We start from the raw sequence: 23,497 nt of genomic DNA, 5'->3' as shown, positions 1-23,497 counted from the left end.
TCTACAGTAAAATAGGGTTGGGGAATTCTGACTGAGGATTTCAATGATCGTCCTATCCCTTGCAACCGGCAGAAAGGTTTGGCAAAAGCGTTAGATTTTTTAAAAGCGATCGTTTGGTATTAGTAAAAATAAAAAAAAATAAAAAAAAGCCTCGCCACCAGAAAAGAGGATGTGCAGACAAAGGGAAAAGCTGGTGCCACCGTGTGCGCGTCGGGTGCTGTTGCTCCGCCCGCGGGAGGTGGGATTGCGGGCAGCCGAGCCCACCCCCAGCGGCAGAGGGGAGAGCGCCAGTCTCCCGGAGGAGCGCTCGGCAGCGGAGGCGCGGGCTGGCAGCAGGTGACGGGGATACACCCCCCCCCCCCTCCCTCCCCCAGGTAAGGAGGCCCATGAGGACGCGGCTCCACCCGCTGCCCCCTCTGATGGGGGGGGGGGGGGGGGGTTACTACTGTGTTTGATCTGACGTCTTTTTTTTTTTGCAAGATTTCGGCGTGATGGGTTTGCTTCGGGGGGGTTAACCGCCGCTGTTTGCAGCCTGGGACAATAGTGCGGCCGTTTCCTCCCTTTCCGGCCATCTGCAGATGCGTTGGGTCCGGTCCCTGCACACAAGGTTGGGGGAGGGAGGAAGGGGGGGGGGGGGGTCGTTTTTCCAGGAGTCGGTTTCCTCTCCACCTGTGCTTGCCCTATCCTGTTTCTCCCCCCCCCCCCCCTCCACATGTCCAGTTTTTCAATTCCAGGAAAAAAGTTGCAGAAGCGCACCTGGATTTGCAAAGAGGCACCCAGCTCATTGGAGATCTGTCATTCTGTCGCCTCTAATTAATTAAGATATTCTCTCCCCTGTCACTGCAAATGAAACCAGCTCCTAGGCTGCCTTTTTTTGAGCTGAGCATGCTCTGTCGGTGGCACGGGCCTGCTCTTCTGTCCCTGCCTCACAGCCTGCTATTTAACACACACCCAATAAACCTGCAGAAAAGCACAGCCAAGTAATTGCTTCTGACACGTACCACTTGCCAGATACGGTATAGCCGGCCTTTGCCTTTCACTGAAATGAGTTTTGACTCTGCCGATTGTCACCATTTACTGAAGCAGAGTGCTGTGCCCGAGCTTTGGGCATCCATATAGGTCTCTCTCTACCAGATGTGACCGTGTGAGTGAGAAAGGGAGGGACTGCATGGGCTTCAAAGCTCCTGTACAGCAGAGCCTCTCTGAATAACTTTCATGATGCTCAAATAAATGAGCAAAGAATCAAGTTTTCTCCTAGGGCTGTAATGGCTGTTACAACTCTGAACCTCAAACGAGCTTGGCATGCATTCGAGCAGAATGAATGGGTTTGCCACTTGCATGGATTACAGTTCAAAACTCACTGGAGGCAGGGCTGAATGAGGAAGTTTGCCATACATTCCATCTCTTAAGGCAAACGAATTCCATCTTCCTTATGCTTAGATTTAAGAGTTGCTGCTCGCACCATTGTTGGTGGATACATGATCAAAAGTGTGAGATTGTGGCCGAATCTGCCAAGGGTTTTTCTCACATGGTGGGAAATCATTCTTAAATCATGTGCTTATTGTGATCCTTCAGAATCCCAGGCATGATCAGCTGTAGTTGACTGCAGGATAAAAATGAATATGCATATCAGTGATATGAATGGATGCATTGAAACTATTATAATTCTGAATAGCAGATGGACATTTCTTTATCACCCCCCCAGCTTACTAGCTTCCACACCCCATTGGCTTCCCAAAGAGCAGGGACAAGGCAATGCGTGAAGATTAATTTTAAACTGAGCAAAGCGCGTCTGCACTTGCATAGGACGTGGCTAAAACTATTAGCATGCAAGGCAGGATTGTGCTTAGTTACGAACATCCACTCGACTCCTGACTGTAGATACAGGAATTTTGGAAGGAGAGTTTGCTTGTAAGCTTGCCAGTAATCAGAATGCCTCCAGGCTGCTACATGCTACTTTTGACTGTGAGTGCTAAGCCTTAGTGTAAGGGGCAAATTAGACAGCTTGTCTATGGGGAATTTTACACCAGCGATCCTGAAGTTCTCTTTTCTGTTGCACGGTGCCACTGAAGTGGCTTGCCTAGGATTACACAGCCTGTGCTGAGAGGGGGGAATGAAATCTGTTTTGGTTTTACAATTTGTTGCACCCATTGCTTACTTTCCGCTGTTGGTCCTGCATGTTTATATTTCTGCGGTTCCCGGAAGCTAGCATTTTCCACCCCGGATATTTTAGGGCTCGCACCGTTTTCGTTATTTCTTCTCTTGCTTCCTGTCCATTATGTAAGCTAGCAACGGAAAAGTAAGCAAAACAGCGCTGTTTGAATTGGCTTATGCTAAGGTGAGGAAATACCGTGTGTCATTTCTGGATGCTCACCTCTTTTTCCTGTGGTGGGTGGGGGTTGGGTGGGTTAGGTTTGATGGAAATGTAGCTCCTTAATCTTTAATTCATGTTCATCTTTGTCAATACTTTGACACCTCGGAATTATGAACAAGCCCGGCGATCATGGGGTGAGGGAGGGTTAACTGATACTTTAGGTGGGGGCAGTGTCCTCCTGCTAATCCAGAGGGGAAGGCTCATACAGGGTGTGCCGGAGCAGGTGAACCCCCAGGTTTTCTCGCAGGCTGTGGTGGCATTCTGTGATTGTAGCATCTTCTTGTGCCTGCCTGCACTTTGCTTGTCCTGCAGCACAGACTGGGCCCTCCTGGATTTCAGCAGCCTGGCTGCCCATGTGCTGGACATGCCCTCATCCTGGATGGTGCGGGGGGAGGGAGGGAGGGTGTGGGCACATCTTTCATATCAGTGAAGAAGTGTCTCCGGGCATTGGCCTCCCCTGGCTTCTGCTTCTTAGCTGCTGCCTGTTGTGGGTAGTGACTCATGTTACAGTGTCCAGCTAGAGCAGGGGTCAGGAACCTTTTTGGCTGAGAGAGCCATAAACGCCACATATTTTAAAATGTAATTCCATGAGAGCCATACAATATGTTTAAAACTAAATACAAGTAAATGTGTGCATTTTATGTAAGATCACACTTTTAAAGTACAATAAGTCTCTGAAAATATTACACCAGGCCTTAAGACACCAATACATCTCCTATTAGGAAAACGGACCAAGTCAGGCTGCTATAGAGTCCTACACAGAAACTACACGCCAGCAGAAAACCTCACCTGAATCACGTGCTGTCCCTCACCTAACATAGAATAAAGAGACCAAAACGCATAACAAGAAGCATGCAGACAAAAACTGAATTGGAAACTGCAACAAGCCAGAGTCTCTGTATGCAGTGTAACAAAGGAAAAAAGAAACATCACACATCCTTATAAAACAAATCAAGAAATATAAAATCATCAGCAGTAAAACTGTACTAACAAAAAGAACATATTTCGAAACAGCTGATGAGTGGAATATCCAATAATTAAAAACTCATATAAAACATTTCCAGATACCAACAAAATATTTCAAAATAGCAGACACAAAGATCCAGTAATGAAAAATAATAAAGTAATGAAAAATAATAAGGATACAAAATTTTTTTTGCTCTGCATACCTGGGAATGTTTGATATCCAGGTGTCCTGAGATTGTTCTGAATTAGCAGGAGGTGGGGTGGTTTGCTTGGAACTTTCTCCTCTCTCAGTCACATACCAGCGCTCTCTCTCACACTGGCTCTCAATGACACACCTATACACACATGCTCTCAGTCACTCACATATACAAATGTTTTTTCTCTCTCACTTATATAGGCTCTTAATTACACATTTACACACATGCTGTCTATCTTTTCACGCTTACACACACACAGGCTTTCAATCACATAAATACATGCTGTCTTTTTCTCTCACACACAGACTCTCATTCACATGCTTACAAACATGTCCTCTCTTTCTCTCATTTACACACAGGCTCTCAATCACATACTCACATGCTCCCTCACCTAAATCAGCTCTCAATCACACACAGACACACATGGTCTCTCTCTCTCATTTAAACACAGGCTCTCAATCACATACTCACATGCTAGATCACCTAAACCAGCTGTCAATCAGACACAGACACACATGATCTCTCTCTTACTTATACACACAGGCTCTTAATCATACATACACATGATCCTCTCACACACAAAGGATCTCAATCATACACACATACTCTTTCAAACAAACAGGTTTTCAATTACAAACTTACACATACAGGTTCCCAATGGTAAACTTACATTCATGCTCTCTCTCTCACAGGCAGGATCTCAATCACAGACATACTCTCTTTCACATATACAGGCTCTCAATCAATCATTCACATACATGCAATCTCTCACTCACACACACAGGATCTCAAACACACATGCTTGCTCGCTCATTCACTCTCCCCCCCCCCCGGGAACTCGCGGCAGCAGCAGCCACCTCCCAACGCTAACCTCCTTCATTTTCAGCCCTCGCGGAGGCGAAGGCGGAGTCCCATCGGCCGCGGTTGAAGATTTTCATTTTCCTCCGAGCCGCGCTGCAGTCTTCTTCCCGCGCAGGCACCCGATGCTCTCCACTTCCTCTTCCGGGCCGCGGGAAGAAGAGAGCACCGGCGTGCTCTCTTCTTCCCGCGGCCCGGAAGAGGAAGTGGAGAGCATCGGGTGCCTGCGCGATGACTCCAGCGCTGGCACCCAGCTGACACCCGATGACTCCCGCGCAGGCACCCGGATGACTCCAGTCGGCGTGCTCTCTTCTCCTCCCCCCCCCCCCCCCCCCGCGGCCCGGAAGAGGAAGTGGAGAGCATCGGGTGCCTGCGCGGGAAGAAGAGACCACACTAGCGTGGTCTCTTCTTCCCGCGCAGGCACCCGATGCTCTCCACTTCCTCTTCCGGGCCGCGGGGGGGGGGGGAGGAGAAGAGAGCACGTCGGTGCCGCTGACTCCAGCTGTCCTGCCGCGTTCCGCCCGGGCTGACAGCATTTTAAGCCCGGGCGGCGGAGGACCGGGGAGCAGCTGGGTCAGCGGGGAACCGCGAAGTATGGCGACACTTGTCTGCGAGCCAGATGCAGCCCTCAAAAGAGCCATATCTGGCTCGCGAGCCATGGGTTCCCGACCCCTGAGCTAGAGCAAGGCCCTAAGGGCACGCGTGTAAAAATGTGGTGCTACAGGTGGTATCCATGGCTTAAAAGGGCTAACATGAGGTCACAGATGATTTTCCCATTAAATTCTGAGCAAGGGGGGGGGGGGGGGGGCAGTCAGATGTTGAGCTCAGAGTCTACTAACATGATGGCAGATAAAGCCCAGTCTGCTCAGTAAGGTGTTCAGGGATGTGACCGCCGCTCCGTGCAGATTCCCCCTTGCCGCCTTGTTTAAGTTTGTAACTGCAGCCCTATGCAGGTTACCCTCACGTGTCTTTAGCGATTCCCAGGCCAGGGAGAGCTCTAGCATAACTGACAGAAATTTATTTTTGCGTACTCTTCGAGGATATCCTTCCCTTGCATGGCGTATAGGACTCAGCAATTGTGCTGTTCTGGTCAGGAGTGCGCAAATATCCTAAAAACTTTCAGATCTGCCCTCAGTAAAGAGGGCTCCGTCTGAACCACCGCTCAGCTCGTCCTTGGGGAAAGCCTGCTTATGATCATCCTAAGGCAGGAGAAAGGATATTGCTTTCCCATTGCAGGCTGAGGGAGGGGGGTGTGCCAGAAGGATGCCTGTCTGTAGGAAGGAGGTCCCACACGTCCTCATCTCGTGCAGAGCGCCTGGTAGCCATTTTCCTAGTCTAGCATTTAGGCTGGGACTCTAAACTGATCCGCTATTGGTTTCTATGACAGGATGTGATACAAATTTAGACATAAACAGTACAACTACTACTTGTGCTGTCATATCTGTAGTGTTACTAGTATTGTGCAGTGCTGTACAGGTGCACATAATAGACAGTCCCTGCTCCGTGGAGCTTACGATAGAGCCTGGACATACAATCAAGACAAGAGGCATCAATACATGTATTGGTGATGATAAACCAGGTTTAAATATTAAACTGGAGGTATAAATACCATTTAAATAGTTAAATATTTTAATAACTGACATTTAAACAGTTAACTCCTTCTTAGATAAAGGGCCCCATTAGTGGATATGAGACCCTCAGGGGGTCACATTATCTGATTTTGGTCCCCTTCTGAATGCAATGACTGGGGGAAGAGTGGTGTTTTAAAATGATACCTACCCTGTCGAAGGGGGAGGAACCCTGCCATGTTAAGTGCTCCCTGCCTCTTGACACATCCGTTTGCTCCTCATACTAGCCAATTGTGGCCCAGCCCGCCCCAACATGCGGCGTCATCCCACCTGCCAGGGAAAGGAGACGTGGAAGTCAGCCAGAGTTGACTTAAATGGGTCATGAGCTCCCTACAGAAGTGGGAAAACTATTAAACTGGAGATTAAATGGTAAGACTTTACTTAAAGTTTAATATTTTAACTTCCCTACGTTGAAATTAACAAGGCTGAGAGCCAGGGTTTAAGATTTAAACGGAGTCTCAGGTGCAGCAGCTGGAAATACTGAATGTTTGGGATTAATGTTACTCCCAGCTGCACCAGTACAGAAAGCTGAAAATTGTTGGGTGTGGACCAGTAGTACTCAGGATTAACCTGCCCTCCTCCCATATCAGATGGCACTGTAAATGCACCTCATCTGCAGTCTCTGAAGTATCTAAAGGGTCAGTAGTCACTGGCCAAACCTTCTAATACAAAATCTGACCATGAGCCCCAATAAACAGTGCAAATTAGGCACACAAAGTGAAGCAAGAATGAAATATAAATGAGCAACTAGGTTAAGAAATGTCTCCAACTAGCTCAGCTTGAGCAAATGTTTTCTTCTGTTTGAAGTGCGTAGACATGAGCCAAAAGGTTATAATTTCCAAACTGGAGAGCTGTGATCGGGAAACTGAAGCACAGCAGTGAATATGAAACCTGCACATGGCTGTTGTACCAGTGCTAATCTGCAGGCACATCTCTCTCTGTAGTGCTGCGGAATTCTGCAGTTGAGACCTTCTACTACACCATTAAAACTACTAAGCATTGTAGGGATGGTGGCATCATCTGTAGCCATAGGATTGCAGTAAGTGTAACTCTCCCCCTTATTGCAGATTACTATGGAGAACTGTAGTGAGCATGAACTTCTCAGATACAAGTGTAGTATTGTGCAATCTTGCAGGAAGTATAGATTGTTCACATGCTGTAATAACATGGCAGAGTGCTGCAGGGAGCATGCATTCCTCACATGTAGCAGTGAGAGAGCAGAGGTCTGCCTGGGAGTGTGGATCCTTTGCATGTGGTAGTAACAGAACAGAGTACTGCAGGGAGCATGGATTACTCTCATGTGGCACAAATAAAACAGAGTGCAAATTTGAACTAATGACTGGAAGGGGGACAATATGTAGATCTACACTAAATTTTCAAAAGGCAAACTTTGATAAAATGAGGAAAATAGAAAAAAACTGAAAGGTACAGCTGCAAAGATTAAAAGTGTACAACAGGCATGGACATTGTTTAAAAAAACAATCTTAGAAGCGCAGATCAGATGTATTCCACACATTAAGAAAGGTGGAAGGAAGGCAAAATGATTACCGGCATAGTTAAAAGGTAAGGTGAAAGAGGCTATTTAGCCAAAAAAATCCTTCAAATATTGGAAGAAGGATCCATCTGAAGAAAATACCAAAAAACATAAGCATTGTCAAGTTAAGTGTAAAACATTGATAAGGCAGGCTAAGAGAGAATTTGAAATACAGTTGGCCATAGAAGCAAAAACTCATAATAAAAACTTTTAAAAATATATCCAAATCAAGAAAGCTGTGAGGGAGTCTGTCGGACTGCTAGATGACCGAGGGGTTAAAGGGGCTCATAGAGAAGATAAGGCCATTGCAGAAAGACTAAATGAATTCTTTGCTTCTATGTTTAATAATGAGGATTTTGGGGAGATACCAGTTCCAGAGATGGTTTTAAAGGGTGAAAAGTAAGATGAACTGAACCAAATCACTGAGAACCTGGAAGATGTAGTAGGCTAGATTGACAAACTAAAGAGTAGCAAATCAGATGGTATGCACCCCAAGGTTCTGAAGGAACTAAAAAATGAAATTTCAGATCTTTTAGTTAAAGTTTGTAACCTATCATTAAAATCATCCATTGTACCTGAAGACTGGAGGTTGGCCAATGTAGACCCAATATTTAAAAAGGGCTCCAGGGGAGATCTGGGAAACTAGACCAGTGAGCCTGACTTCAGTGCTGGGAAAAATAGTGGAAAACTATTCTAAAGATCAAAATCATAGAGCATATAGAAAGACATGGTTTAATGGAATACAGTCAGCATGGATTTACCCAAGAGAAGTATTGCTCACAAATCTGCTTCATTTTTTTTGAAGAGCTTAATAAACATTTGGATAAGGGTGAACCAGTTGATGTAGTTTATTTGGATTTTCAGAAGGTGTTTGTCAAAGTCCCTCATGAGAGGCTTCTGAGAAAACTAAAAAGTCATGGGATAAGAGGTAATATCCTTTCGTGGATTACAAACTGGTTAAAAGACAGGAAACATAGAGTATGATTAAATGGCCAATTTTCTCAGTGGAAAAGGGTAAACAGTGGAGTGCCTCAGAGATCTGTACTTGAACCAGTGCTTTTCAATATATTTATAAATGATCTAGAAAGGAATACGACGAGTGAGGTAATCAAATTTGCAGATGATACAAAAGTATTCAGAGTAGTAGTATGTACTCTCATATCACAATTTAGTCCACCCCTTCAATTTTTCTAGATATTTATTCTCGCTTTTAACATGCCGAACATTTACCCACGTCCTGTTGACGAGTTATTATTATCTATGTAATATTTAATTATTATTTATACATATATGTTATATGTTATATGCCATATGTTATACATTATATGTTAAGAAAACGCTGTTCAATGTAACGCCTTTGTTGCGAAAGTTTTGTTATATGTAAACCGACCTGATTCGATAATTGTATTGAGAATGTCGGTATATAAAAATCCGAAATAAATAAATAAATAAATAGTTAAATCACAAGTGGATTGTGATAAATTGCAGGAGGACCTTGCAAGTGTGGAAGATTGGGCATCCAGATGGCAAATGAAATATATTGTAGACAAGTGAAAGGTGATGCATATAGGAAAAAATAACCCATGCTGTAGTTACACAATGTTAGGTTCCATTTTAGGAGCTACCACCCAGGAAAAAGTTCTAGGCGTGATTGTAGATAATACATTGAAATCTTCGGCTCAGTGTGCTGCAGCAGTCAAAAAAGCAAACAATCTTAGGAGTTATTAGGAATGGAATGGTGAATAAAATGGGAAATTCGTAATGCCTCTGAATCGCTCCATAGTGATACCACACCTTGAATACTGTGTACAGTTCTGGTTGCCACATCTAAAAAAAAATATAGTTGCAGTGGTGAAGGTACAGAGAAGGGCGACCAAAATGATAAAAGGGGTAGAACATCTCCCCTATGAGGAAAGGCTACTGAGGTTAGTGCTGTTCAGTTTGGAGAAGAGACGGCTGGGGGGGGATATGATAGAGGTCTTCAAAATCATGAGAGATCTAAAATGGGTAAATGTGAATCGGTTATTTACACTTTCAGATAATAGAAGGATTAGGGGGCACTCCATGAAGTTAGCAAGTAGCAATTTTAAAACTAATAAGAGAACATTCTTTTTCACTCAACACACAGTTAAGCTTTAGAATTTGTTGCCAGGGGATGTGGTTAGTAGGAATGTGAATCTTTTTTGACGATTTAAAAAAATCGTCAGATATTTTTTAAATCGTCAAAAATCGTTAAGAGTCGCGATACAATAGAAATTCCCCCGATTTATTGTGAAAAATCATAAATCGGGGGAGGGCGTGAAAACCGGCACACCAAAACAACCCCTAACCCACCCTGACCCTTTAAAACTAATCCCTTACCTTCCCCCACCCTCCCGAACCCCCCAAAACTTTTTACGAGTACCTGGTGGTCCAGTGGGGGCGCGGGGACCGATCTCCTGCTCTCGGGCCATCGGCGCCATTTTGGCTGCCACTCAAAAATGGCGCCGATGGCCCGATAAAAAAAAACAACCCACCCGACCCTTTAAAAATGACCCCTTAGCTTCCCCCACCCTCCCGAGCCCCCCAAAACATTTTAAAATTACCTGGTGGTCTAGTGGTGGTCCCGAGAGCGATCTCCCGTTCTCAGGCCGTCGGCTGCCACTCAAAGATGGCGCCGATGGCCCTTTGCCCTTACCATGTGACAGGGTATACGTGCCATTGGCCGGCCCCTGTCACATGGTAGGAGCGCTGGCTGGCTGGCGCCATCTTTAAAGATGGCCACCGCCATCGTACAGATGGGTGCCGCCATCATAAAGATGGGCGCCGCCATCTTTAAAGATGGCGCCGGCCATCCAGTGCTCCTAACATGTGACAGGGGCCGGCCAATGGCACGGATACCCTGTCATATGGTAAGGGCAAAGGGCCATTGGCGCCATCTTTATGAGTGGCAGCCGACATCCCGAGAACGGGATATCGCTCCCGGGACCACCACTAGACCACCAGGTAATTTTAAAATGTTTTGGGGGGCTCGGGAGGGTGGGGAAGCTAAGGGGGTCATTTTTAAAGGGTCAGGTGGGTTTTTTTTTTATCGGGCCATCGGCGCCATTTTTGAGTGGCAGCCAAAATGGCGCCGATGGCCCGAGAGCGGGAGATCGGTCCCCGCGCCCCCACTGGACCACCAGGTACTCGTAAAAAGTTTTTGGGGGGGGGGTTCGGGAGGGTGGGGGAAGGTAAGGGGTCTATTTTAAAGGGTCAGGCCTCACTAAAAAAAAATTAACGATGTGAATCGGAACCGATTCCAATTCACATCACCACCGATCAGATTTATTTCTCCCTCTAGCCGAACCCGATCGTTAAGACGATCTGGCACACGATTCACATCCCTAGTGGTTAGTGCAGTTAGTGTAGCTGGGTTTAAAAAAGGTTTGGATAAGTTTTTGGATGAGAAATCCATTAACTGCTATTAATCAAGTTGACTTAGGGAATAGCCACTTCTGTTCCTGGCATCAGTAGCATGGGATCCACTTAGTGATTGGGTTCCTGTCAGGTACTTGTAGCCTGGATTGGCCACTATTAGAAACAGGATACTGGGCTTGATGGACTCTTGGTCTGTCCCAGTATGGCAATTTCTTATGTTCTTATGAGTATGGATCACTCACATGTGGCAGTAATAGATCAGAATGCTGCAGGGAGTGTAGATCGCTCACATGAGGCAGTAATAGATCAGAATGCTGCAGGGAGTGTAGATCGCTCACATGAGGCAGTAATAGATCAGAATGCTACAGGGAGCGTAGATCGCTCACATGTGGCAGTAATAGATCAGAATGCTGCAGGGAGCGTAGATCGCTCACATGTGGGAGTAATAGAACAGAGTACTGCAGGGAGCGTAGATCGCTCACATGTGGCAGTAATAGAACAGAGTACTGCAAGGAGCATGAATATCTTGCATGCATCAGTAATAGAGCAGAGTGGTGCCTGTGAATGAGGATCCTTTTCCTGTGCCAGTAATAGAGCAGGGTGCTGTGGGGAGCATGAATCCCCTTGCACATGTAAGTAATCAAACAGGGTGCTGCCAGGAGCATTGATCCTCCTTGCATGAGGCAGTAATAGAGCAGGGTGCTGCAGGCAGCATGGATCCCCTCACATCTGGCAGTAATAGAGCAGGGTGCTGCTGGGAGTGTGGATCCCTAACTTGTGGCAGTATTGGATCAGAATGCTGCAGGGAGTGTGAATCCTTCACATGTGGCAGTAATAGAGCAGGGTGCTGCAGGCAGCGTGGATCCCCTCACATGAGGCAGTAATAGAGCAGGGTGCTGCAGGCAGCATGGATCCCCTCACATCTGGCAGTAATAGAGCAGGGGGCTGCAGGCAGCATGGATCCCCTTGCATGTGCCATTACTAAGGCAGAGTGCTGCAGGGAGTGTGGATCCCTAACTTGTGGCAGTATTGGATCAGAATGCTGCAGGGAGTGTGAATCCTTCACATAAGGCAGTAATATAGAGCAGGGTGCTGCAGGCAGCATGGATCCCCTCACATGAGGCAGTAATAGAGCAGGGTGCTGCAGGCAGCGTGGATCCCCTCACATGAGGCAGTAATAGAGCAGGGTGCTGCAGGGAGTGTGAATCCTTCACATGTGGTAGTAATAGAGCAGAGCACTACAGGAGTGTGGATCCCTGGCATGTGGCAGTAATAGAAAAGGGTGCTGTAGAGAGCATGGATTTCCTCACATGTGGCTATAATAGATCAGAATGTTGCAAGGAGTGCAAATCTTTCACATGTGGCAGCAATAGTACTGAGTAGGGATGTGCATTCTTTTGCGACGAAATAGGAAATAGAGACGATATTTCCTATTTCGTCATGATTCGGGGGGGGGGGGGGGGGGCAACAAAACGATAAGAAAACCCACAAAATTTCATGTGTTTTTCTTATCGTTTTTGGGGAGGGGAGAAAGGGCATATTAAAACAACCCACCCCAACTCTTCAAATTTAATTACTTGCAACCCCCCCAAGACTTGCCAGACCCCCCCTCCCCAAGACTTACCAAAAGTCCCTGGTGGTCCATTGCTCCTACCATGTGACAGAGGCCGGCCAATGGCACCAATAGCCCTGTCACACGGTAAGGGCAAAGGGCCATTGGTGCCATTTTGATTAGTGGCAGCCGATGGCCCGAGAGGGGAAGATCGCTCCCTTGACCCCGCTGGACCACCAGGGACTTTCGGTAAGTCTTGGGGGGTTGGGGGTTGGGCAAGTCTTGGAGAGTCGGGAGGGTGGGGGGTTGCAATTAATTAAATTTGAAGAGTTGGGGCGTGTTTCAGGCATCGTTTCAGGGGCAGATGAAAAAAATTCAGCCCGAACCGCGGGAAAACAAAATTTCCTGCGGCGGGCCGATAACGTTCGGCCAAATCACATCTCTAGTACTGGGTGCTGTGGGAAGCGTAGATCTCGTTACATGTGGCAGTAATAGCTCAGAGTGCTGCAGGGAGTGTGGATCCCTCATATGTGACAGTAACAGAGCAGACTACTGCAGGGAGTGTGGATTCCTTGTACCTAGTAGTAATAGATCAGTGTCCTACAGGGATCGTGGATCCATCACATGTGGCAGTAATAGTGCAGAGTGGCTGCAGGGAGCATGGATCCCTTGCATAAGCAGTACTGTGGCGTGCCGACAGGAACATCTCAGGATTAAATAGAAGACGGTTTGTAATTGTAGTTTCACAGGTTTTCAGCCATCTCTACTTAGGAGTCCTAATTCAAAGTTACAGAAACGAATTTGGAAACAATGAATTGACCTGATGAAATCTAGAGGATGGGTGAGGAAAGCATCCTTAAAAATCAAATATCAAAACGCTCAATATAAAATGTATCCAACCAAATCCACTCCTAAAGAAATAGCTTCAAAATCTTTTCTAGATTGCATGATCCAGCAGGCAAGGAAGTGTTAAATGGTCTATAATTACCTCGTAATTATTTCTATTTGGACTATATTAGTGCTTTGTTCAGCTCTCAAAGAGATTGCAGGCATGAGTGACAGAAAGCACGCAGATGACAGAACATCTCAGCTGCAACAGCTGCAAGTCTAGCAATTAGTTTGAATGTTGCCAAAGCAACAGTTGGCTTCCAGGCTTCACAGTACACCAATGCTCCTGTGTGCTACATGCCCATGCATAAACCATGGATGTAGTATTATTACCGATGAGGATGCACAGCTTATATCCAGTCAGTACAACGCCATAAAATATGGGAGGCTGTTTTTTTATTCAGTGAGACTCCTCATGCATAATGTTATCTACATAAACTTTCTTGCCCAGTGAGGTCACCATAAATGAGAAGAAGAAAGAAGGGATTGTCATTGTTGCTTCTTCAACCACTATCTAGTTAGTAACCAATCCAAAAAGGTTTGGGAGGGGTGAGTAGAAAGAGGTCCGAGGGCTGCAGAAATCACTCATAGTAAGTGAACTGGTGCTGATTCTAATTACAACTGGGTCTACCCTCACCCCCAAAAGTCGGGAGTTTGGTTTGACAGAGAAAAGCCCCTTCCCCTTCCATTTTCGTTGCCAGATTCAATTTGACCATACCCCTAACCGCCCATCACTCGGCTCCAAACAGGGTTTATTGCATATTCTGAAAGTCTTCCTGCTGTTTAGTGGAAGGTCATCCCAGGAATGACCTCCCTCCCGAAGGTAAAGCCCAGCCAGCATCAGATTTCTGGGAAGTAGATCAGTCATGACCCAGGATATCTGAACTGAGGTACCAGACTGGTCACAATTGACTTTTCTGACCCTCCTGAGCCTGCATTTCCATGAGGTCAGCAGCAGTAGTAGATCAGGGTCTTCTGCCTGTATCCCAATTATTGAAACCAATAGTGAACATCCATCAGTCGGAGAAGACACTATCGATTGCGTAAAGGTTTCTAAAGTGAGTGAGCCAGAAGGCAGTCTGATCTGAGACTTACACTAATTGTTTCTCTTGTCAGGCCAGCAAAATATACATTCTGTTATGTATTCAGACTCGGCACCTAATATCTCACACTCTCAGCAGTGAAAATTCAATAGAAAGGACCACCTCCCTGTGTTTATTTTACATGAAAAGGCTTGTACACAATGACCATGCTGTTGATTTAACAACCCATGGATCAGGCTAAAGGAAAGGGAAGAGAATGGTGTACAGACTGGAGTATTCCAGTATCAACAAATAGCAAATTCCAAACAAATGACTTAACACTTGAAACATCAAGGGGTTCTAGTCAATTATTAACCATCTCATCCCATTAAGCATCATCCTATGCCTTTTTCACCCCCACTTTATTGCAGTTAGAAATGTGTCTTTTGATGCTGTCTGCTGGAAGAGTTCAGTCTTCACATAGGCCTCAAGGGAAAGGATTATAACTTTTCAGGAAAAAAAAAAATCACAGCCTTAATGATGTTTGAACTGATCTTCTACAGCTGAATAAGTAAGAAGATGTATTAGCCTGCCTTTCTCCTTTAGTTAATTATTCACATATAGTGCGCAGGAAATTGTCCGTTAATATTTTGTTTGAGACATGGCGCAGTTGTTGGGTTAAGAGGCAAGATTGCCTAGCCCTAAATCCCCATGTTGGTGCAAATACCACCATTCTCAATATGCAAACCCCCTTCCATCCCCTCATTGAAGGTTAAAAACACCCCTGAGATCCCGGGAGGCAAGCTGATCTGTCCCTCTCCCTGATTCTGTCCAGTACTATCTTGCTGTTCTATAAACATAAACCAACTAGGACATTAGGTTCCCATTCAACGTTCTGACCGCGAGGGACATTCATAGATGAATTGGGCCAATGGTCAGCAGCACAGCCGTACAAGGACCAGCATTTTTCCTGAGCCGTAAACCCTTCTAAATGCAGTTTACACAGTATAAGATCACATCAGATCTTTTTCAACATCCATCAATGCAAATAAACAGCTTTAGAATGCCCTATTAATTGGCACTAGGTATCTTGTTTTCATCTCTGTGAAAACTTAGAGACACAAAATATATTGTTCATTTCATGAGCCACCTAGTAATGTAGTAGAAATTGACAAATAAGGTCCATTTGGTCCAGCCGCTCTGCTCATTTGTCCCCGTCAGTACTACATTAGCTCTAGTTATGGGCCTCTCTTGTTTTTACCAGCAGTTACTGCACTTAGGCAGTCTCCCAGCAGTCAGCTGTAGGGATTTGATCAGCTGCAGGAGGTCTCTTCTTTTTCCTTTTTGCCTTTAGCTGTGGGAGTGTACGCGACCTGGTCTCACCTCTCCCCAGTTATAACCGAGAACGTACCAAAGCTTTGCCACATCTCTCTGGGAGCTCAGTGAGACCATAATCACTGCTCAGTGCATCCTGGTATTGATATACTTGTAATGGAGCCAGAGGAGGTGTTGACAGGTAAGGATTTATTGGCCCTCCCAGTCAGCCCATTCCTACCTGCCTTCCATGCTGCCACAGATCTTACTAAATTTCTTTAGTAAGATCTCTCTTTCCTTCCTGTCCTGCTCTTAGGTTCCCTTTGTGCCTCTACCAAGCACGCTGGGATTCTGTTCCTGTTGGATTTCCTGGGGCTGAAAGGCTGTTACAGGTGTTCATCTCTCTCTTAGTGAAAAAAATATTTTCTTGTATTCTTTCTGAGCCTCCCTCTTTTCTGCTTCAAATGGGGGGGGGGGGGAAGTTATCTTTTGTACCCTATCTCTCCTTTCCCTCCTCCTCTCTTTACATCTTTAGCTCCATAAGTCTCTTCATGTAAGGCTGATATTTGGGTGGTCCTGTTCCCAGAACGGCCAGCTATGGCAAGCGAAACAGGTTCTTATTATTCCCAGGACTTACAGGCTCAGGTCAGACTGTTCTGGCCATTAAGTATCTTTCACATAGTAGAATCCTGCATGCAGGAAAAGCTGAACTAGACTGGCTGATCCACTTTTACTATAGAGATCTAGGAATAATCAGATCGGAGGACCTGAAAGTAGTCAGTCAATGTAATAAAGCAGCAGGGAAAGCTAACAATATGCTTGGTAGTGTAAACAGAGGCATCATCCAGAAAAAAAAAAGAGATCATATTGTCTTTGTCTAGGTTGCTCTCGAGTATTCCTTTCAGTTCTGCAGGTCAACCCTGCTTAAAGACCTAGAGAAAATGGAAATGGTTCAGGGATGGGCTACTAAAAGAAGGCCCTGCAGCACAAGAAAGGCTTAAGATGCTCAAAATGTACTCACTGGAGGAAAGAAGGGAAAAGGGATAAGAGAGAAATATTCAGGTATATGACAGGCTTCAGGAAATTACCGGAGAGAGAAATGTTTCATAGAAAATGAATTTCAAGGACAAGGGGTCAGGATGTGATGCTGAAGAGAGGAAGGCTCAGAGGAAGCATGAGAAAATACTCATTTAGTGAAAGGGCGACAATTGCCTGGAATAACCTACCAGCATTGAAGACCAGTATGTTGATAGAATTCAGCCATGCCAAGGGCAGATAGAGGGGACAGCTATCGGAACAAGGTTGGGAGGATGTAGTAGGGAGGATGAATAGCCTAGTGGTTAGAGCAGTGGGCTACAAACCAGGAGACGAGGGTTCAAGTCCTGTTGTTGCTCCTTGTGAGCTTGGGCAAGTTACTTTACCCTCCCCCACTGGGGATAGGGAAAATACCTACAGTAACTGATGTGATATCTCAGATCAAATGTCGGTATATAAAAATAATAAATAAATAGTATTGAAAATAACCCAGCATTTCTCACTTCCTTGAAAGCAGAAGCAAGGGAAGGGGTGATAAAAGAGAAAATAAAAGGCATATAAAGTACGACTTAAGATCATTGCAAGCCACAGGGTAGTAGGGTTGCAACCAGCAGGCTACAATTCCCCAGAAGCTAACTGGGATGATGCCATCAGGCTGGTACTGTCTGGATAACAAGCAGCAAATAGAGGAAGCATGACCTAGTGACAGTGAAGGCCATGGGTTAGCTGAGTATGAGTCATGGTGGCTGGATTCTGTCCAACAAGGCCATGGTGATCTCAGTGACATCCTCCCTCCTTTTATTGCAAAGTTTGGTAGGAAGACATGGGGAGAAGAGGGTTGGGGGAAGGGGCGCATTAGAAGTTGGATTAAGCATGGACACTTGTAATCTCATCTTTCCAGGTTAGTAGAGTACCAATGAGGAAGACCACAACAATTGACTTGGATATGCCAGGTTCTACGGCAGCAAGTAGGATGTGTCTGAATATCTGTGTGGACTGGAATAACTGGGCAGACTGGATGGAGCAATTGGTCCTTATCTGCCATCATCTACTCTGTTAACTATGCATAAATCTTAACTATGTATAAGAAGAACACTGGTTTGAATCCAGCCCATAATTTTCAAAATATACATTATTCAGCAAACTCCCGATTACCTAGTGTTCCCAAAGTTTATTGTTTTGGCTTTGATTACTACAATTATGGAGAAGGTATGGAAGCAGGTTCAAATTATCTCCACTGTTTACAGTTCGTGTGCCTTTGGGCAAGTCATTTTATCTGCAGGGTCCTCGGGTTATACAGCTGTGAGTGGGTAATCATAACCCTCCATGTCCCTGGAAACTGTCTTGCAGCCTAGGTGCCAGAGATGTGCATGCGTGTCATCTAGAGTAGGCTGCATGTATGATTCTGAAATGTGTCGCAGGACACTGCATAGATAAAAGGGTTAAATAAACAAAATGTGTTGTAATACATCCTGTCTTCAAGTACAGGTTGAAAACTGCCAAGTGAAAATCTAGTATGTAGATTTTTTTTTTTTTGCTTATGACGGACAGGCTTCTGAAGTCTCACTTCTGCATTCTGTTTTATGTTGACAGGTCAACAGGAAGTGGCAGGTATCGATTTGGCAACATGAGCTGCGACCGAAGATAATTTCTCAGTGAGCTCAAAGAAGAGGGTCCATTTCCCCTTACCGAAGAAGAAAACGCAGATCTGTACAACAAACGTACACGGGCAGGAGGAATGCCGTCTTAAAACTTCCCTAAAAGTAAATGAGCTATGAAATATCCTTATAAGACATAGCGGATGTTAGAGCATTGGTCAGCGCACCAGAAGCAGTGGACAGGGCTAGTGACCCAGCAACAGCTAAATCTGAAGCATACCATGTGCAACTACATCTGCGATCTCAGTTTTGAAAACTGAAAAGTCTGCTCGCCTTGGGACCTGCTGCGCTGAGACTTTTATCGACTCTGAGAAAGCTGAATATAATTATGCACATCTCTGTATATACTGGAAATGAATAGTACAGTGGATAAAAGTTGACTCAGATTTTAATGCATGCCTGAACGTGCAAAAAAAAAGAAAAAAAAGCGAAATCCTCATGAACAGAATTTATTAGGAATTTCAGCTCTGTGAAACAGCTGTGCAAACCTCCAGGAACTAAAAGTTGAGGTGTGCAGTGAAAGCAATCCAGCTTGGGCGAGTGACTAATAATGTGATCAGAGTTCAGCAAACAACTCTGTGATTGCAGATAGATATCCAGAAATACTGCAGCTTTGAAAGAGTTCAGAAGTTCAATGACGTGAAGGTGCGACTCCGGGGCCGCCGCACCCCTCTGACTGAGGAAGGCGTGGAAAGCATCTGGCGGTGCAGGAGCAGAGCCTCCCCGGAGGGCAGGCGGGAGGGTAATGATTTCCACTGGAACCAAGAAAAGAGAGTGAGAGAAGAAACGTTTGGAAATCCCACGGACAGATTTTGTGCTGCTGAAGTTTGAAAGGCAGCGGCGGGCGGTGAGACGGTGATGGCCATGGAGAGCCCGGTGTCCTTCACCTCTTATCCCAGCAAACTCCAGCATGTCGGCGAGGGCCAGGCTGCTGGGGCAGCGGGCCGCAGGGGCGCCTCAGAGATGGCGGACAGCAACTGCGCCTTGCAGTCGAAGCCTGTGGCCAGTGTTGGGGCTGAAGAAAACGGCCACAGCGAGCCAAGAGAGAAAGAGGAAGAGGCGGTGATGGGAGAGGGCCGTGCGCAGGCACCGTGCGGGCTCATGTCATCCCTCTCCTCCCCGGGGTCGACTGCGGACAGAAACAGCTCCCTGCCCCAGTTGGTACAAGCCCAGTGTAAGATCAACAGTATTGGCAATCTGGGAGAGGCCATCCCAGCACCCAGCATTGATGCTGCTGCTCCTGCTGCTTTGACTGTCCAGGCCAAGGGAGTCCCAGAGCCATGGAACCATGGGATTACAGAAACCCCGGACCTGGTGATTGAGGTGGCAGGGCAGCGACTCCAAGCGCACCGCTCTGTGCTGGCAGAGAAGAGCGACTACTTCCGGGCCCGGGCCTCGCGGGACACTCTGCGCATCAAGGGCGTGAGCGCGACGGCCCTGGAGCTGCTGCTCGGATACTTGTACACGGGGGGCCTGGAGGTGCGGCCCGAAGGGCTGGCTGAGCTGATAGCGGCCGCCGAGCTGCTGCAGCTGCCCTGTGCCGTGCAGTGCGCCGCCGACAGCCTCCGCCGACAGCTCAGCCTCGGCAACTGCTACCACGTGCTGAGCCTGGCCAAAAGGCACCGCCTTGCTGCCCTCCGGGATGCCAGCTACAGCTTTATGAGCGACCACTTCCTGCAGGTGCTGCGTGACCCGACTGTCTACGGGCGCTTGACTGGTTTGGAGCGGGAGCTTGTCCTGCGGCGCCGCACTGAGGCTGGCCCCCGCTGCCTCGTTCTGGCCGAGCTCAGCGGCATTGCTCCAGCGCCTGGCAGCAGCAGCCGTCCTCCGAGCCGGGAGAGCAGTCGACCACAGAGCCCGGCAGCGGGGGAAGATGAGGAGCAACCGGAGGAAGAGGAAGACAGGCCGCACTTCATCTACCACTACAGTGAGGCGGAGGGGGGCTGCTGGAAGCCCCTCACTCGCCTGCCAGCTGAGGCCGTGTCCCGGGGTGGTGCCACCTGCGTGCTGTATAACTATGTGGTAGTCGCAGGCGGCGTGCGTGGCTATGGCCCCTCCGCCCGAGCCTCCGATCACGTCTGCTGCTACAACCCAGCCACGGGCACCTGGAGCACCCTGCGGCCACTGCGTCAGCCCCGCGCCCAGCTGCAGCTGCTGACGCTGGATGACTGCCTGTACGCCGTGGGGGGCGAGTGCCTCTTCAGTGTGGAGCGCTATGACCCGCGCATGGACCGCTGGACCGCTGCCGCTCCCTTGCCCCGGGGCGCCTTTGCGGTGGCGCACGAAGCAGCGGCCTGCAGCGGCGAGATCTACGTATCCGGAGGCTCCCTCTCCTATCGCCTGCTCAAGTACGAGCCACGGCGTGACGAGTGGCAGGAATGCCCCGGCATCCAGGGACACCAGCGCTCCTCTGGCATGGCGGCGCACGCCGGGTCCCTCTACCGCTTCGACACGGGCCGCGGCGGCTCACAGGGGCAGCGGCAGCAGGGGGTGCTTGTCTCCCGCTACAATGCGCTGGCCAAGCGCTGGAGCCAGTGCGCCAGCCTGAGCCCCGGCCCCACTGCCGCTGCCCCGCTGCCTTTCCGCTGTGCTGCTCTCGATGGCGTCATCTACTGTGTGAATCGTGCCGGTGCCTTGCGCTTTCGTCCGCCACCGCTGGAGGGTGGCGAGGGAGGCTTTGACCCTGAGCCTCTGCCGGTGCCCTGCAGCTCCAAGGGAGTGCTCGTGCCCCTAGTGCTGTCCCTGCCAGAGCAGTGCAGGGCAGACTCTGCGGAACAGCCGCAAGCTTCCAGACACTGATCCCTGCCGCCTGCACCCTTCCAGCTCGGGATAGTGCTTGTGCATCTCAAGAAGGGCTTTTGCGTCCCCATTTTTTCATAGCTGCCTGCTGCATTTTCCCATGGACAGTTTTATAGGGTTAACAGAAAGCTGCAGGTCCTGGGGAAGAAGCGAATCCATTCGTGGACTTGTAATTCCAGTTGTTTGGGTGTCTGCACGTGGACTTACTACTTCATTTACATCACTGATGTTCCTCTTTGCCTGGGGAATGCCGCATCTCCGTGCGATTCAAGGTCTCTGGTTTTTGAGCCAGTGGGGATGGCAAGGGCCATTGTAGGCAAGTGCAGAATACGGATGGGGAACGAACCCACGTGTAGGTGCTTTCCCTCTGAATGTGTCAGTGTTTGGACTCTGGACTAGAACCTCATACCAAATGCCCTTGTTTTGTGTCTGGGGTAGAGCATTTTTTTTGCAGCTGAGTAGGAAACAAAGCTCTTACCCCAGGCTGTCATGACAGTGGCTGCCTTTGTTCTGTGGAAGTGAACAATTCTTTTCTATGCTACTAATGTAATAGAATGCCAGTGATTTGCATGGGGCCCTTTCTAATGTAAATATGGATCTTTCGGACAGGTGAAAATATTCGAGGTGCATAAGAAGGAAGTCTGCCAAGTGTTCTTAATGTTTATACTGCTGCACTGCCCAGGGACGGACGCTTTGGCTTTGGCTGAGAGTCTGCTTTGTTAAATCCATGGTGTTCTATCATTTTATTTTTTTTTTATCACCTGCTGTCCACTCCTGGACGAGGTGGGGTTGCCAGCTGGCTCCCGCTTTTCAGGGACTTGGACTCTTACTTCCCTGTACCCATTTCCTTACAAAAGCAAGGCTACAAGTCCCTGTGGGTGAAACCTGGACTGGAACAGCATGTCCTGAAAATCTGTGGCCAGTTGGCAACCCTACCAGTTGGTTTCTTGATGCTTATCTTCCGACAGAAAAAGAAAGAGAATAAAGATTGGGATGGTTCCTGTCGTAGCAGTGTGCAGGGAAAAGTAAGTAGGTACAAGTTCAGACAGATCTCGTATCCGAAAGAGGATAGCACCTGGATTTATTTCTCGGCCTCTTTGTGGCTGCAGTTCAAGGCCTGAGCCGTAACTGAGGATCGAGCCCTTCATGGCCTTTTGGCTGAGGCTGAGAACCTGTGGGGCTTTCAGTGGCCCTGCCACTCGCCTCCACTGGGGGGGGGGGGGGGGGCACAAAAACATTTGGACCCTGGCTAGACTGGGAGGACTAAACCTCCTGGGAAAAACAAAACAAAAAACCAAGGTGTATTTATTTCATATGGTTTTGTATTCTACTCGAAGGGGGAATTGCATCCCATTCTGATTCTTAAAAAGACTAATCTTACAATAAAGACAGATAAAATACGGCTCTGAGGTGTGTGTGCTGTATGTTAGAATCAGAATGCCTGCTCGGGTAGGGTCCCTGTGTGAACAAGGTCCTTTTGATCCGAACTTTTTGTTATCATGACGTTATTGTTCCAGTTGGCCATCCACATTCTAGGACAGTGGTTCTCGACCCAGCTTCCAGGCACACACCTGGCCAGTCTGGATTTCAGGATATCCACCATGAGTATGCATGAGCGAGATTTGCACGCGCTGTCTCCATTGTATGCAAATGAACCTCATGTGCATATCCTGAAACCCTGACTAGGTAGAGAAAATCTATTCTAGGAAGGCATTGCACTCCTATTGGAAAACAGTAAGTCTGTGGGCTTCCTTGCTTTCTTGACTTCAGGGAACTAGGGATAACCAGCAGGAGACTCTATAGTATTATGGCTTAATTATGCTGTGCTGAGGTTGAAAACCATATATAATGCTCCTCTTTGTTTAGTTTCCTGATGTGTAAGTATACAACTTTTGCATTCTAACTGAAACATAATTTGATTGAATGGGTTTCCAAAATGATCAGTAAGCTTTCTGCTCCTTGTGTGCTTAGAAAGAAGGTAATAGTTCTTTATTTTGTTTTTTGTTTAATGCTGTGAAATAGAAGAGAGGGAGACTCTTATGTGATTGGGCAAAATCAGTTAAAGTTTAATTTTGCTGTAGAGAGATAACCAGAAAGGTGCAGAGGGACTGATCGTTCTGAATAATGTTGAATTAAAGCAGCGCTGATATAGGGTTTCCAGCTTGTAGGGTTGCCAACTGGCTCCAGATTTTCAGGACAGATTGCAGTCCTGGCTTTATCCTACTGCATGCAGGGACTTGTAGTTGTGACTTACCTATGCATGCCTTAAGAAA

The 23,497-nt window shown here is 47.2% G+C and overlaps 1 protein-coding gene across 1 annotated transcript; it reads left to right on the top strand.

Moving 5' to 3' along the window:
* The first annotated feature begins 255 nt into the window (after positions 1–255).
* Positions 256–22,626, top strand: KBTBD11 (kelch repeat and BTB domain containing 11). The gene is made up of 2 exons (XM_029595754.1): positions 256–374; positions 18,361–22,626. The coding sequence occupies exon 2, from the start codon at positions 19,284–19,286 to the stop codon at positions 21,222–21,224; it is 1,941 nt and encodes a 646-aa protein (XP_029451614.1). The 5' UTR covers positions 256–374; positions 18,361–19,283; the 3' UTR covers positions 21,225–22,626.
* Positions 22,627–23,497: the final 871 nt, after the last annotated feature.

Source organism: Rhinatrema bivittatum, chromosome 3 (genome assembly GCF_901001135.1).
Source record: "Rhinatrema bivittatum chromosome 3, aRhiBiv1.1, whole genome shotgun sequence".
In the NCBI taxonomy this organism is placed as follows: Eukaryota; Metazoa; Chordata; class Amphibia; order Gymnophiona; family Rhinatrematidae; genus Rhinatrema; species Rhinatrema bivittatum.
This window is presented reverse-complemented; position numbering and strand designations above follow the sequence as displayed.

Bases quoted from the DNA above. Each gene is read 5' to 3' on its own strand.
- KBTBD11 (XM_029595754.1), top strand. From the start codon at position 19,284: ATGGCCATGGAGAGCCCGGTGTCCTTCACCTCTTATCCCAGCAAACTC.